Source organism: Cucurbita maxima, unplaced genomic scaffold (assembly GCF_002738345.1).
Source record: "Cucurbita maxima cultivar Rimu unplaced genomic scaffold, Cmax_1.0 Cma_Scf00013, whole genome shotgun sequence".
Lineage (NCBI taxonomy): Eukaryota > Viridiplantae > Streptophyta > Magnoliopsida > Cucurbitales > Cucurbitaceae > Cucurbita > Cucurbita maxima.
In genome coordinates, this window is record NW_019272029.1 from 1,626,015 (window position 1) to 1,643,269 (window position 17,255).

The 17,255-nt window shown below is 37.4% G+C and overlaps 3 protein-coding genes across 3 annotated transcripts; 1 reads left to right on the forward strand and 2 right to left on the reverse strand.

The window, feature by feature from the left end:
- Positions 1–6,367: 6,367 nt before the first annotated feature.
- Positions 6,368–9,071, reverse strand: LOC111488792. Its single transcript, XM_023136704.1, has 3 exons — positions 8,820–9,071; positions 8,372–8,487; positions 6,368–6,801 (listed from the first exon to the last, which is right to left on the reverse strand). The coding sequence occupies exons 1-3, from the start codon at positions 8,983–8,985 to the stop codon at positions 6,508–6,510; spliced, it is 576 nt and encodes a 191-aa protein (XP_022992472.1). The 5' UTR covers positions 8,986–9,071; the 3' UTR covers positions 6,368–6,507.
- A 1,481-nt stretch (positions 9,072–10,552) lies between these two features.
- Positions 10,553–12,091, forward strand: LOC111488791 (CASP-like protein 1E1). The gene is made up of 2 exons (XM_023136703.1): positions 10,553–10,956; positions 11,564–12,091. Exons 1-2 carry the CDS (start codon positions 10,691–10,693, stop codon positions 11,901–11,903), a joined length of 606 nt encoding a protein of 201 aa, XP_022992471.1. The 5' UTR covers positions 10,553–10,690; the 3' UTR covers positions 11,904–12,091.
- A 745-nt stretch (positions 12,092–12,836) lies between these two features.
- LOC111488790 (E3 ubiquitin-protein ligase MIEL1-like) lies at positions 12,837–16,142 on the reverse strand. The gene is made up of 12 exons (XM_023136702.1): positions 16,004–16,142; positions 15,835–15,922; positions 15,627–15,683; positions 15,476–15,508; positions 15,293–15,370; positions 15,110–15,153; positions 14,974–15,014; positions 14,652–14,734; positions 14,478–14,569; positions 14,201–14,270; positions 13,375–13,413; positions 12,837–13,299 (listed from the first exon to the last, which is right to left on the reverse strand). The coding sequence occupies exons 1-12, from the start codon at positions 16,069–16,071 to the stop codon at positions 13,171–13,173; spliced, it is 822 nt and encodes a 273-aa protein (XP_022992470.1). The 5' UTR covers positions 16,072–16,142; the 3' UTR covers positions 12,837–13,170.
- Between the last annotated feature and the right edge of the window lie 1,113 nt (positions 16,143–17,255).

Genomic DNA, 17,255 nt, shown 5'->3' on the forward strand with positions numbered 1-17,255 from the left:
GATGATGTATGGAGAAAGCAAATAGCGCATAAAGAATGAGTTCTGTTAAAGACTTTGGAATGTGTTTCAAAATGATGAGGAGGGAGAAAAGGAATCCTTTTTTACTGTGGAGGGAGAGAGAGAGAGAGAGAGAGAAAGAGAGGCTTTCTCGACTGTCGAGCTACACAGTATAGATTAAAAGAAAGCTCTTTTTTCTTATCTTTATGTTGTGGGTTTTGTATATTTAGGAGGCAGAAGCAAAACCCAAAACATAAAACAATCGGAGTCTGTTTCTTGTTAAGACCTTATTAACTGGCCTCACCCTCAGAAACAGAGCCTGCAAACCAGAAGAACAAGAGAGAGAGAGAGAGAAGAGAGAGAGTGTGAAAGTAACTGAACAGTGGCAGAGGCAGAGCAGAGCAGAAGGGCAGATTTTGAAAGGAAAAGGAACAGAAAAAGGAAAAAGGGAAAAGGGAAAAGCAGGTCAAAGAAACGAATCTGTTTCTGTGAAAAAGTGCTTTTGTGGTTTGTCAATTTGCAGACAGATTTATTGGTTGATGATGCCCACACGGTGCTCTTCTTCCTCCTCCATTCTTCCCCTTTTACTCATTATTCCTTTCTAAATGATTATATTAGTGTTCTCTAAAAGATGCGTATGGATATGCATTAATATTATTGTTTATTAGGTTAAGCTATAAGTTTAAGTATCCTTTTTCTTTTAGTTTGGTTTAGTTATGTTCTTCTCAACTTTATATTTCTTCAAAAAGTTTTGGGTATCATTTTTGACTCATGATTTTGTTTCAACTTTTTTTTTGTAATAAATAATGTGGCGACATTTCGATCTGATGAACGAGTGATGATTTTATATGTTTTCACATGATAAACAATATTTGATCAGGTACTGAAAGATTGACGGAAAAATTAGTTCTCAAACTTGAAAGAAATGAATTCATATAGAATTTGTTCAAGTCCCCTGCAAGCAAATATTGTCATATTTGAGATTTTTCTTTGGAGCTTCCTCTCAAGGTCTTAAAACGTGTTTGCTAGTGAGAGGTTTTCTCACTCTTATATAAAATGTTTCGTTCTCTTCTTCAATTGATGTGGGGTCTCACAATCTACCCCTTCTTCGGGGCTCAGTGTCATCGAGGATGATGACTAGTTTTAGTGGGGGAGAATGTCACAACCTAACTATGAAAAGAGTAGGTTGTGACAAAAGAATTGATGACCCTCAAGTGGCACCCATCAAACCATGCGAGGGCCTAGATGAGTGTCATGATGTGACCAAGGAGGATGGTGCATCATCTAACACTCTGAGGGTGGACATTGAAGACAAGTCAAGGCATTAGTTGCAGACAAGAGGGGCAAAGATAGGCTTGTCAAAGGGCCTGGTAGGGTCTCGGGCCTTAACTTCGAAAGTTGAGGTTTAGGAAGAAATTTGGGCACGTGGTTCTGGAGTTAAGTTCGTCCATATGAAATATGAATGCTCGCCAAATTTGGTGTCAGTTAGACACCGGACAGACGCTCCATGACACCGTATGATCGTTCTCCAAAATCACGTCTACTCCACAGGAATTAGAAATGCCTTGAAGTGTATTAGGAGGCATGATGTCAACTCTCCACCACCCCTGGGCCCTATGGCCTATGCGAGCTATCATGTGGCACATGTGTGTGTCACAGTGAGGGGGAGCGTGCCGAGACGAGTGCCTCGAGGGAATTTCTTTGGAATGAGTTTTTAAAGACAATATCGGGCGACATGGGTATGCCGGTATTGTGCCCTAGCCTACGTGTCGAAGTTTGAATTATACACCCGCTATCTGACCGGTATTTGTAAATGACATGACATGGGCATGGGAGGGCCAATGCCTCGATAGAACTCAAATGGATGGATGTTCGGGATGTCTCGATGAGATAAGTGACACGTGGGATCGTTCTCGATGGCATGACTGAGTGAGTTGTGATGGCCAACGACACCTCGAAACTTGGGATGACATCAAGACATATGGGTCATGTCGATTGGGAACCAAGATGACGAGATGAGATGCGATGATGCATTGAGAGACTTTGGCCCCGAGTAGAGGCAAGGTCGAGTCAAATGACTTGGCCTAATGTAGAGGCAAGTCGATTGTGTCACAGACGATTGAACATGCACGAAAGGCGTGTGTAGTCGAACAAGCTTAGATTCCTCACCAATGATGTTTGGTTGGCGAAAACAAACCTCGTCCAAGATCCGATGAAACCACAAAGTCGGTGCAAAAAATATATATGGGGCTTAATTCCCCTTAAGGATGGTCGTGAGCATGTCAAGATCACGACGCCACAAGGTTGAAAAAGTACAACCGTGACACTCAGCGTCCTCGCTGGCACTCGTTTCCCTCTCCAATCGATGAGGGATCTCACAATTCACCCTTCGAGGCTCAGCGTCCTCGCTGACACTCGTTCCTCTCTCTAATCGATGTGAGATCTCACAATCCACCCCCTTTAGGGCCAGTGTCACGGTCCTACATTTTTTATCATGCGGCGTCGTGATCTTGACACGCTCACGACTAGCCTTGAGGGGAATTAAGCCCCATATATATTTTTCGCCCCGGCTTTGTGGCTTTGTCGGACCTTAGGCGAGGTTTGTCTTTGCCAATCGAACATTGCTTGTGCGGAATCTAAGCTTGTTCAATCACACGCGCCGCCTGCACGTGCATGTTCAATCGTCTGCGACACATCCGACTTGCCTCTACACTAGGCTAACTTATTCGGTTTGACCTTGCCTCTGCTCGGGTCAAGGTCTCTCAATACAACGTCGCATTTCATCTTGCCATCTTGATCTCCATCGACAGGATTCATATGTCTTGACGCCATCCCGAGTCTCGAGATGTCATCGGCCATCATAACTCATTCGGTCATGCCATCGAGAATGGGCCCGCGTGTTGCTCATCTCATCGGGACTTCCCGAACATCCATCCATTCGGGTTCTATCGAGGCATAGGCCCTCTCGTGCCCATGCCGAGTCATTTACGAATACCGTACCGGATAGCGGGTGTATGTAGCAACCTCCAACACGCGGGCTAGGGCACAATACCGGCACACCCGTGCCGCCCGGTACTATCCTCCAAAAACTCATTTCAAAGGAAGTCGCCCGAGACACTCATCTCGACACGCTCGCCCACACTATGACACACGTATGTGCCACAAGGTAGCTCACTTAGGCCACAGGGCCCAGGAGTGGTAGAGAGCTGACACCATGCTACCCCTATAGTACATTTTGAGCAATTTTCATTCTACCAGGTGTAGACATGATTTTGGTGAGGTGTCATACGGTGCCATGCATTGTCCGTCCAATGTCCGATTGACACCAAACTTGGCGAACATTCATATTTCATATGGAGGAACTCAACTCCTGAACTGCCCAAATTCCTTCCGAAACCCTGACTTTTGAGGTTAAAGCCTGAGGCCCTACCCGACCCTTCAACAAGCCTATCTTTGCCCTTCATGTCTATTCTGATGTCTTTGTCTTGCTTATGCTCAATATATCTTCAATGCCCACTTTGCGTGGTGGAGTGTTGGATGATGCATCGTCCTCCTCGATCGCATCATGACACTCTTCTATGTTGGCCCGCTTATGGCCGGATGGGCGTCTCTTGAGGCACGCCACTTTGCTTGTCATGGCGTGAGGGTCACAACCTACTCTCTTCATAGTATGGTTGTAACATTCCCCTCCACTTAACTTGGTCATCGTCTTCGATGACTTACTCGAGTCACAATCATATTGCAGATTGTGACACCGGTATTGAGCCTTAGACCGCGTGTTGGAGGTTGCTACATACACCCGCTATCCGGTACGGTATTCGTAAATGACTCGGCATGGGCACGAGAGGGCCTATGCCTCGATAGAACCCAGATGGATGGATGTTCGGGAAGTCCCGATGAGATGAGCAACACGCGGGCCCATTCTCGATGACATGACCGAATGAGTTATGATGGCCGATGACATCTCGAGACTCGGGATGGCGTCAAGACATATGAATCCTGTCGATGGAGATCAAGATGGCAAGATGAAATGCGACGTTGTATTGAGAGACCTTGGCCCGAGCAGAGGCAAGGTCAAACCGAATAAGTTAGCCTAGTGTAGAGGCAAGTCGGATGTGTCGCAGACGATTGAACATGCACGTGCAGGCGGCGCGTGTGATTGAACAAGCTTAGATTCCGCACAAGCAATGTTCGATTGGCGAAGACAAACCTCGCATAAGGTCCGACGAAGCCACAAAGCCGGGGCGAAAAATATATATGGGGCTTAATTCCCCTCAAGGCTAGTCGTGAGCGTGTCAAGATCACGACGCCGCATGATAAAAAATGTAGGACCGTGACACCCAGCATCATCACTGGAACTCGTTTCCCTCTCCAATCGTTTCTATTGTAATGTTCATACATCTAACGGAGTAAAATTATTAGCTAACCCTTCCAACTTTCTCAAATGAAAACTTATTCAAGCTCATATGTCGTGCCGAACTTTTATGGGAAATTTTCCTTTCTAAAAGTGGTCAATCCTTGAACAACATACCGAAGTCCACAAATTTAAAATTGGCAACACCTAATTAAAAATTATTGGAAAATTTCAACACCTAATAACGAAAACTCACAAATTTAAAATTCCCATCACCCAATTAAGAATGTTACCAAGAAATTTCTTGTAACGAGTGAAAAAAAAAAAAAAAAAAAAAAAAAAAAAAAAAAAAAAATGAGTTCNTAAATAAAAGAAAAGAAAAACCAAGCTCTTCCTACAACTTACAAATTGTTTGGTTTCCCACCGTATTATATTTCAACTTCACTAATTAAATAGTTTAACACAATATATATTCTTATATTTTCATTACTATAAATTTTCTTCTTAAATTATTAATTTTTCTACCTAATCGGTATTTAAATTATTAATTTTTGTATCTAATACACCATTTCTTTATTGGATATAATAATTGAATCAATTCAAATAAATTAAACAACCAATTCATTATTTCTTTCATAATATGGCTTCATACCTTTAAGCTTCCTATTAAATAATTTCTTAAATAATTTTACTACTTCTCATTTTTATTATATTTTTGAGCCGTGGATTTAATCGTCAATGTTGGAAGGGTAATTGATACCTTATTCATCGGATTATATATGAATTGACTACCTAATACGTTCTTAAAACCATACTTGTATACAATTTGAACCGGAGTCCCTACAAAACAAAAGATGATCAAATTGCTAATGGCACCCAATTGCTATACAAAAAAACAGAGGAAGGATCAAAGATAATCAAAGATAATCAAAGATAATCAAAGACTTGGACTTTTCCAAAGTCCACCATTGTGGTGAAGGGGGGCCCTCCTTTTAGGTCAGCTAATGGCATTATCACAATTGTTAGTTCTTTATTAATGAGGGGAAAGGATTGAAGAGGCTCAGCTTCTGGTTTTGTTGGGAAGGAAGTTCTTCCTGCTCTCTAAATTTGATGGGGAAGCTTTGTTGCTCTGCTGATGATGATGATGGATTGGATCTTATGGGAATCCTGATGGTTCTTGTTCTAGCGCTTACCCTCATGGTCGTCTGCCAGCCTCCACCGCGCCGAGCTTATATCGTGCATCGTTGGCCTTGAGATTCAAGGCCGATCGTCTCGAAGCTTCCGAGCTCGTTACTTGTATGCTATATTAAATCTTTCTTTCTTGATTGCAATTTGTTGGGTAGTCTCAATTTTCTTCAGAAACCAATTCTTAGATGTTGGATTGTTTCATTCAAAACATATCCATTCCAATTCTAATAAAATCTTCTCATCATGCTGAATTCTGTGATACTTTGGTGTTGTTGGCTAACAGCTTAGACGCTGACTTTTTTCATCCATAATATGCCCATTTCAACTCTCCTGGAGTACTTGATAGCACAAAGTCATCCATATTCTGTATATGCGTGTATATCTATTTATATATGTAAGAAAGAAAGAGTACTTGTTAATCGAGTGATGTGGGATCTGTGAACGAGGGGAACAAAACATTCCTCATAAGGGTGTAGAAATCTCTCCCTAATAGATGCGTTTTACAATTGTAAAGCCGATGTGATACGTAACGGGTCAAAGCGGACAATATCCACTAATGGTGAGTTTGAGCTGTTGCAAATGGTATCAGAGCTAGACATCGAACGGTGGCCAATAGGAACACTGACCCCTAAGGAGTGAATTGTGAGATCCCACATCGGTTGAAGAGGGGAAGAAACATTTCCTTATAAGGGTGTGGAAACCTCTCCCTAGCAGACACGTAACAGGCTAAAATAGACAATATCTACTGGCCGTGGACTTTGGCTGTTACATGGACCATTCAACTAAAAGTTTTAGTGCTAAGAAACTTGCATCCAAGCACTTACAAAGGGACGGCAATACAATAGTATAACGCATATGGATCATTTAGATAATGTAATGAAGTAAACTAAAAGGCATAAGGAAATATACATCCTAAAGCAGACAAAAGCCTTTTCCACAAAGTCCAGTCAAAACAACCGAAGGCCTCTTCATTGGTTCATTGAGGCTCCAATAGTTTTCAAAAGATGCTCAATTCGGTACTTCATAACTGGCTGACCTTTTTGCGTCCTCTTGAGCATTTTTTCTCTCGTGGCATTTCGTCTAGCTTTAGCCCTTTCTTGTTCCTCCTTTTTTGCAGCGATAATAGCTTCTTTCTCCATTCTTGCTTTCTCTTTCTCTTGATGCTTTCTCTCATACAGTTCCTGGAGACTAGGTATGCCTTTATTCCTTTCTTTCCCACGTCTACTGTTCGTCTGATTCTCCAATTTCGTTCCATTTTCACCCTTTAAGAACCAGCAAGAAAGCGAGTCCGTTAATAGCTCAAGCAGCACATTCTATACACAGAAGATTCTTATCATAACAGGAAGGGAATGAAACAGATGCCGGTTGGTTTCGATGTCTCTCTCTCCAAATCTCAATCAACAAGTAGTCATAGAAAGCGGTATTCATAGGTTGGGTTGGACGGGATAGAGAATATCTTTTAGGTCCAACGCAACGATTCGAGATTAGTAAGTCACACTATATTCAACTACGAGAGATATCTCAAGTCTCCTGATAAGCTTAAATCAAGAGGCAACCAAAAAGAATAAACTAAATGAAGCAGGTGCATTAAATAAATCAATAAATAATAGGTTTAAAAAAATATAATTTTAAATTGTGAAAAACATTAACAAAATCATTTAATATGTAAATAAAAATCATTTTAAATAATGAATAAAGGTAAAGATATTTTAGAAAAATAAAAAATAAAAGGGCTGAAGGAGAAAAATTAAATGCAACAAGCAATAGCTGCATGTTCTTAAACGCCATAGCATGGCAGTTGGAATTTCAATAATTATTGTGCTTCTCTTCCGACCTGCCTTCTTCTTCCCCCTTCTTATTTTTCTCTGCCCATAAGGTGAGACAACCTTTAATGTTCTTTGGGCTGCCAAAGATTTATTATTACTGGAAAAAGTCCATTAAGGCAGCCATCAACATGGTACTCACCTTGCCTTTTGGTGATGGTGCACCATGGCCTCATGTTCACTTCAAGAACCTCGCCATTAGGTGGTAAGGGCCGTTAAGGAAAAAATTGTTAAAGCACCACCACCACAATGTGACTGTTTTTCATCGCATAGTTGCTACAGTTAGTGAGCACTCTAATAACTACAAGTGCTGCCTCCCCGAGTATTTTTAAAAGTTGTTGAAGAATAAGTATATTTTAAATTAATAATAAACTTCGGTTGATTGGATTCGACTAAACTAAATTGAAGCAAACCCATAAACCAGTCCAACCTATACGTTTAATTACCGAACTCAACTCAAACATAATATAACTCGACTAAAAAACTGTAAGGGTAGGGTTCATTGAGTTTTCCGAATACCTAAAGTGACAGGCACTTCAACAAACAAAAGGAAACAAAGCTCCACTCTCTCTCTCGATAATAAGAAGTGAATGAAACGGATGGGCGTTGGGTTCAATGTCTACCTAAATCACAATAAACAAATAGTGACAGAGGCACCTAAAGTAACTTCAACAAACAAAAAGAAACAAGGTTCCTCTCTGCCTCTCTGAATAACAAGAATGAAATGAAATAGATGCCCATTGGGTTGATTGCTTATCCAAATCACAACCAACAAATATTGACCGAAAATAACTTCAATAACCAAAATGAAATAAAGCTCTCATCACTCTCTCTTTGTAGGAAAACTTGCTAACAGATCATCTTATCTTATGCAATATTTTGCAATACCATTTTCTCATTCGACATAAATAAAGGCATCTCAAGAGTCTCAAAACTCACCAAGCATTGAAGGCAAATTAACATAATTGAACTTTTATGCGATATTTGATACTCATAAAACAGGTCATACCTCGACAAGTCCAGCAGTAGAGCTAGAGGGCCTCTCATTGTGGTGATTCTGATGCTTTACTAACTTCTTATACTTGCTGACATGTTTAGCATTCTTATAGAACTCTCTTTGCTTTTCTGAACACAAATACATAAACGAGAATCAATCACGACCATAAACAAAGACCATCCAATATCCAATTTCCTAAAGCAAACCATTAAACCAGTTTTTGCAATGTAATTCCCCAATTCGAAACACGAAATCAAACACCGGCGAATACGAATTTCTCTCTACAAATTCCATTCTCCAACAAAAACAGTGATTTTGCAACAACATTTCGAGGTCCATAACAGCTAAACAAAAATTCAAAACCTAGATTTCACAGAACTATCAACAAGTGAGCAGCAAACTTAAGGCGATGATAATAACAAAAAGAAGTAAACGCAACCAAGATTGAGAAGTATCATACTTATTAAAGCTGGGTTATAGTAGTCGGTAGTTGATTTCACATTGGCAAACGCCTCAAGCGAATGGCCCTTCCCTCCCAACCGTTTCATGTTTTTGTGTTTCCTGCTCATCATGAATGCCGATTTTGGGCGATCCTGAACTTCATCTTCTCCGGTGCGCTTCTTCATTGTCGTAAAAAGCACAAAATTTACGGGCAGATTGAATGAAATTGAAAGCAATTAGGGCAAAACGGAGAAGGAAAGCTACACAGATGGTAAGACGAGGAAATAAATTATTTTTTAATATCCAATAAAAATGCAAAAACGTTTCAAATTATTATTGACGTCATTATTGGATTAGGAATTTTTTTCTCTCTATATATACATTAAAAAAATATTAATTTCATGAAATAATTTTTATTTTTCAATATAATTTTTAGTAAAATATAGAACAAAAATATAATATAGGAACGAAAAATATAATCTCATATCCAACTCTTCTTGGCTTCTGAATTTCTTCGTTTTTAATATTTTAGTATCCGACAAAAATTCAAATAATATCGAAAAAAATAGCATTTGATGCTTCGTCTACTGCTCGAAGGTCAACCTCGGGGTGAAACTCCCCTCAGCCCTCTACATTTTGCTGAACTGTATGTGGTGCAGTTAGGTTACGTAGGAAAGATGATGTCTCATCTGGGTTGCCATAATAATTATTAATCGACAACTCACTCCATGAGAACTCACTAGATATGTCGGATGGTGATGGCAAAGGAAGCCCCTTTCTTATTCCCACACTCGAGACTAGCGGGAATAAAGGGTCAAAACTATCGAACAAAATTTTAATAGATTAGACATGGTGTCATGTCACCATGCCTTCCAAGGCATGTTCCAAAGCCATCTTATTTATTAAACCACAACCACTAAAATTGAAGAGAAAATTTAATTTTAGGAACAAAGAATCAATGGGTTGGTGAGAAAATAATTTACCAAAAGAATTTAATAATGATTTGCAACAAAAAAAAATTAAAAATAGAATAAATATATGTACATATCTTAAACTTAACAATAAACGGTTCGGTTTAACTCAATTTAGTTTTAGGGGAACACGTGAACCAACACAAACTATAAATTTGTCATTTATTCAAACTTAACCCAATCCAATCAGGTTGAATTGGGTTGATCGAACCATCTAATTTTTTGAACACTCGTACTGCTAATTAAATATATATTGATAAGTAACCATTTAATGAGTCCATAGTACACCAGACATGGTCCACAATAATAATGATACATTTTTTTTACGTGGCTATATACGAATAGTCATATCATATAAAATAAGGTAATAAATGGAGATTTAAAAAAGTTATAATAAGTGAAAAATAATTTTAAACTATAAAATATCATTTTCATTCACGAAAAATATTAAATATCTTGCATACGACGCTCTATCTGTCTTACAAAAAAAAATATTCGAGAACACCTATTATAATATTAAATAAATACTTTTAGATGTAAAAGAAGGAAAATTCTCAAATATTTTTTAAATACTTAATTTTTTTTATTTTATATATAATAAATTTATGAATTTAAATATTAATATTTTTAAAATTTGTAGATTAAAACTAAAATATTAAATTAAAATTTCATAAATTTATTATATGGTATTAAAAATTAAATAATAAATTAAAAAGGGTCTGAGGACACTAAATTTGTAAATAAATAATAATAAATAGTTCCAACTGCTTGGCATTTATTTCTGTTTGTGAGGAATTAAATTTTTGCCCCAACTCCCTGATTTTCTAACCAAACACACTTCCCTCCTTTGAATTCCTTTTTGTTCACTCCAAATGCTCTGTTTCGGCCTGAAAAGCTCTCGTTTCTTCTTGCTGAAAGAATGCAGCTGAAGCCAGCAGCTACGGCCATGGATGGCGATGGTGATGGCGTGAGAAGCCATGTCAAAGTTATCGAGAGCGCTAGAAGAAGACTGCGATGGCCCTTTGATGGGGTCGTGAGGTTTTTGGGTCTGGCTTTTACTTTAGTTGCTGCTGTTGTTGTGGGTGTTGATAATGAGTCCAAGATTCTCTCTGTTACTATCACCAAGAGCTTGCCTCCTATCCATTTTTATGCTTCGGCTAAGTGGCAGTACATGTCTGCTTTTAAGTACGTTTTCCTTGTTTCTCTCTTGTTTGTGATGTTTTGAGATGCCTTCTTGTTGTTCGATGAAATGCCTCTATGAAAGTTTTTAGTGTTTTGAATCAATTATTGCTGAGTTATACTTAGTTTGTTCTGATCCCGGTTGAGCCTTGTGATTTTCTTCTACCCTCTACGACATAATGGGTTCTTGTTGCGTTGTTTGGTTTGTAGTTTTAAGTTCGTAACATTCTTCTAAGAATGGTACTTACCTACTTGTCTCGTAGGTGGAAAACTCGTGTTGACCATTGTTGTAAAATTATATATTAAGAGTCTGTTTGGAATGACTTTTTAAGTGTTAAAAATATATACATTATGTTTCGTTTTCCTTCCCAACCAATGTGGAATCTAACACATACTCTATATCTTATATGGCTTTTTAATGCTTTGGAACCGTTTTCTTTTCACTTTCGTTTTGTTTTTGGTCTAAGTGTTCATTATTTCCTTCAACATGCCCTCTTCAAATGCCTACACTACAATATATTGTTTGATTCAACCTCATTTATGTTCCAAAACTTCTTTTCTTTTTGTTTTTCGATCTTTTTTGTGGTTGAACCTCTAATTTTCTTTCGCTTAGGTACTTTGTGGTGTCGAACTGCATAGCGTGTGCTTATGCTGCAGTATCCTTGGTGTACTCGGTTAAGACTCGAGGTCAAAAAGACGATCCAATGAGGTCATTGTTGCTCATATCTTTTGACCTGATTATGGTGGGGCTATTGTTCTCTGCCGATGGTGCTGCTGCAGCCATCGGAGTCATCGGTCGAGATGGGAACTCACATATGCATTGGATAAAAGTCTGCGGTTTCTTTGAAGGTTACTGTCACCACTTCACAGCTGCACTTGTCATCTCCATTGCTGGTTCTGTCATGTTTCTTTGCTTGGTTGTGCTTTCTGTTCTGAATCTTCACAAGAAATGAAATTAGGAGATTGAATGTTTTAGTTTGTTGGTTGGGAGTTACTAGATTTGGCTTCAACCTAGAGTTAGTATGGATTGAAGTAAATATGCTCCTTTCGACTCGTTTGCACATTTCATCAACTCGTGCAATGCTTATGATAACATATTAGAAATCATAATGAGATTTGTTACATGAGATTTTTGTTGAAATTTTTCGTATTCAATATAAATAAATAAACAATAGATACATGTTGATAAACCATTAACTTGAGCACAAACCTAGTATTAAATACTATGAAGACGGTTTTTCTTTGTGTGGAAGAACAATTCTTTTTGGTTAGGTTTTAGATGATACTAATAAAGGGTAAGACAAGCATAAAAGTATCATATACTTCAAATAGTCATTAGATCTAATCCGAATTCTCTTTTAATTCGCATTCGACTAGAGTTTTGTGTTCAGTTTTATGAACGCACTACAACGGAATATGATTCTCATTCAAACCTTATAACCATTAATAGCAACCAATTACACATGGAAATAATAGGTATCTGGAGTTTATTTACTTGGGAGAATACAAAATAGGTTGAAGAACATCTATTCCAAGTTAATGACGTGCTAGTTCAAATATAGCTCAATAGAAAACACATCAATTGTCATGTCGATGATTTGATTTCCCATCTTCAAAAGGGATGGAAACTCTCTTTCGTTCTATTACCTAGTCAAAATGATAACGAACTTCCACTCCTCACGTATCCCCTCGTATACAAGGCATGTATGCAACTAATTATTGGTAGTACATCGTCCTACTTTACCCTTACCTACCATAAATTCTGACAGCCAGAGACCCAACAAAATTATTTAATATCAAACTAAATCATGGCATGGTTGCTAGAATTTAACTTTGATTGTATAGTGTTCGAGCAGTTCACCATCCATCTCCTCAACTATATCCTCTTTAATGGAAATCATCATTCATTTATCTATCTCTTGTTATACTTGAAATCCAAGTACTCAAACAAGTATTTGTTGAGATTCATGTTATATTCACATCTGTAAAATGTATCTAATATGATATATATTTTTCAAGATGAATGCTAAATGTTACAATGAAAAAAAAAAAAATCTGAGGCTCTTCCTATAGAAGATCGCACTGCTTAACTCCATGTGACTGAATTCATAGGCATAAACCAATCATAGTTGACTTCCTAAATGGATCAATGACTCCAATAATCAAACGTTCAACATAACCTAGTTGTTGAGATTAAGAGAGCTCCATACTTCTTTACCTTCAGTTTTCATTGACGTCTCCAGTAGAAATCCTCCTAGTATTGAATGAATTGCACTGACTGCACTTGTGTCCCAAAATGTGAAAACGAACTTTGCTCGTATGGCTGCAGTCGTTGCAAAGAATTGATACCTGTTTAGCCAAGTACACAGTTAAGTTAGAAGATTTCATTCTTGCGGTAATCTAAACATGTATACAAGCAACTACCTCGTGGCTGTACTCCTCCGGCATCGGTGTGCAGTCAATCTAGATAAGATAGAAACGATTTTCAAATTTAAGATAATATCGCAAAAGATCTATGGTAAAGAAAACATAATTAAGATAACCAAAAATCTCTGGAATTTCGACACCAGAATATGGCAGAAGAAACATGTCAGAATTTGCAAATAGATAGAAATACCACTTGGAATACCAAAAAGTAAGCATCCAATAAGATCTATTTTACCATCCAATAACAACTTGATAACAGGTAATGGGTAAATGGGAAATGAGGGAAAAATAAAAATAAGAGAAAATTTTATTCAAGTGGACGAACATGATTTAAGGTCGTATAAGATCAAGTCAAGTACTTGTCTGTAACAGAATATATATAGCTCTCACGGACATCTTCCTCTTTCATTTTTATTATATATGTTAATGCCTCTATATCCCTCTAAACTCAACTTTAAGGCATAACTAAAGCCCTGAATCCACACTCATTTCTTAAATCTCTTTCTTCATGCAATCACTCAGTTAGAATTCTATTGAGATATTGAGTCTGCAACCATCAACTTTCAAAGAATCAGCCCAATACATGTAATCATACATCAAGACAAAGAAAGAAACGAAAAGATCGGTCAGGAGGTTGAAGAGTGGGTACAATGTTCAATGATAAGATATATATTCTAATTTCTAAGGTTGCTAAAATTTATGTGAAGCCACCTGTTCTACCATATTCACTAACTGGGGAAACTGCTCTATGGATAAAAAAGATAGTAATCTAATTGCCTTCTACATGCCACTTTTATCACGCCTAAACTAAGATGTAACACACCTCCATTTTCAGCAATGCCCAGCTTGCAGACATGTCCATAACTGTCTTTGAGCAAATAGGACAACGGTATCTGAGAGACAGATACAACTTCATTATTACAAGAGAACTGGAAATCTTAATGTAATTCAATACAGGAAACTTAGAACCAGTTTGGTTTGAGAATAAAAGGCAATGGATATAATAGAAAATAGAGTTGTATGTAGCATATTCAAAGTTTTTAGAAACATGTTTTATAGTAGATTCAGAAACTGGATTTTGAATTAGGAGTTTGGATTACTGATTCTGTGATTCCATCTCTCTGAAGCACTCCAAATGTATTGTGTGACCACAAGGCATAACAGTTGTGTCTTTTATTGAGTCAAAAAGAAACTGCAAGCATCAATAAAATTGTTAGAAGAGAACAGTTTAGATTATACTTCCCTGAGAAAAGAAGCATTCTAAAAGGACAAACCTCATAACAGATGGGGCAAAAACTTTTCATGGAGTTCTCAACACACATGTGGTTATCACGCAGAGGAGTGGAATAGCAAGATCCTGTATTTATAAAAAAAAAAAAAAGTTAATTCATCTGAACGGTTTATTCGCTCAATTGCTCACATTTTACTAATTGTTTCGTTCTCATATGGCCTCAAAGTGTGTGCCTGTTTTATTACATAGTATCAAAGACTTTACAGACAAACCAGAGAAATCCTTTTGCTACATTTACCTCAAACAGTAAATGAATAACACAATGTGTATTTCTAACAAACCATCAGGAGAATTGAATGACGTACCACATTTTTCACAGTGAAAGAAATTTTCACGACCACCAACCCTGAAAATCATATAACAAAGAACACATGTGTTGAGAAACTTAGCACAGAAAGCTGAGTTTACATTAGAACTAGAACGGGAAATATGCACACGAACCTACAGATACCACACGCATCACAATGAAACTGCTTTTTCCTGGTCTGCATTCATAGCAGAATCTATTAGCATCTAGGATAAGAAAACCATTCGGTTCCACAGTTTAAAACTGAAAATTAGTTCTTAAAGAAAGTGAAACAGAACAAAGTAAGAAAGAAACAGATTGATGGAAACTTCTCCTACATCATCATCGTAGAATTTGCAGATGCCGCAGAAGTATTCTCCCATATTAACATTGCACTTGCTACAAGACTTGGAAACCTATAATAAACCAAATATAAACGCTTAGCAGAGCGAAAAACAAGAATATCTAAACGCAATGAATGGAAATTATCCCAAGAACAACAAAAAAAATGTCCCCCAAACCTCTTGCTCTGTGTTGCAAATCAAGCAAACCACCTAAAGCAAAAATTCCAACAAAATTAATAAATTCACATCACGATATGCTCTAAAAGATGTTATATCACAAAAAAGAAGAAAAAAAAAAAAAAAACAATAGAACAGCGTACAAACAGACTTGTCTAACGTCCTGCCGAACGAGATCGTGACGGTCCTTAGGATTGCTCAGCGAAGTCTAAAATCAACGAAAATTTCAGAAAATTCAGAAAACTACTAGAGAAAATTACAGAAAGTTCGAGTTTAACAGCATATGCAAAATCCTTTCTAATACATCTCTCACAAACAAACGCAAGCAACACAAGGGCCTAGAAAGAAGAGAGACATACCATGGCCTCGTTGTGGCAATGGCGACAGGTAAAGATTCGGTCGCAGCATGGGGCTCGGATTCTGCAACGCCTCCTATAATGCTCGCATCTAATTGAAATCGAAAACAAGTTACTAATAACAAAAGCGAGAACAAAGAAGAAGAAGAAGACATGATACAGAAATCGATACCCGTGCTGAAATTTCCCGAAATCCTCTCTCCCGGCAGATTGGGGCACAGGGGAGTCCTCTTGTTCCATTGGAGACCGTCTCCCTGTTCGAGCTCTTCGGCTTCGTTTGAGAATAATTGCAAAACTAAAAATTGTTTTATTATGATTTTCTTTTTCTTCCTTCTTTTTTAATTTTTAAAATTCTAAATAAAATATTGTTTTTTACTCCAATTTTCTTTTAATTATTAAGTTTTAGAAAAGGAAAAATAAATAAATAAATAAAGTAAAACCCACCTTTAAACGATTTGTTCTTATTACAATCCCATTTTATGTCCTTTTCAAATTTAGTATATTTTTTTAAAAAATTAATAAAATATATATTATTCGAGTTTTAGACTTTTACGTATACCATTAATTAGAACACGACCATCGTAAATTTATATTTTGACATTAAAAGAGTTTGACTTTTGAATAAATGTTCGACATTAAAAGAGTTTGACTTTTGAATATTTTTCTTTTTGCTCGTGTTGTGTTGACTTAAATTTTATCCTTTTTAATTTTCTATCCATAAAAATTGAGAAGAAAATAAAAATAAAATTTGTATTTTACTTTTTATTTATTTTTAAATATATATTTTAATTTTAAAAATAATAATAAGTAAATCAATGGACATTATGGAATTTGTATTTTAATAATTTAATATAATGAAATAATTTAAAAGACTAAATACACCCAGAGAAAAAAAAATCATCAAATAAATAAATTAACGAATAGAATAAATCCCAATTTTTACGGAAACGAATCCATCAAATTCACAGGAACAGCCCCAGAAAAACGAGCACAGATCCAACGCCGAAGGAAGCGATTCGGCTCCGATTCGCCGCCGAGGAACGGGTGCCAGTTACTACTGGTCGCATCCGCCTTTTGATATGAACATTCATCTTCCTTTCGGAGGAGGACACGACACTGTTATCTGCAATCTGATGAGCCGCCGTCTGAAGGATGTTCCGGCGGAGCATGCCGGTGAGAGAATTTGAATCGCCGCTGCGATCGACGGCAGAAGCTGTTAGGGATTCGGAGAACAAGAGGAGAGCCAGAAGAGCTACGGAAACTAGGGATTTGAGAGCAGCCATTTGTGCGATTTGTCGATAGAGATGAGAATGGAGGAATTGAAGATGAGGTATAATGTTTAATTGTTTGGATTTTATATAGAAACAGAGAAGGTTAGGAAGACGAGTGTCTGATTCAGCCGCCATTAATGACCATGGACTGCG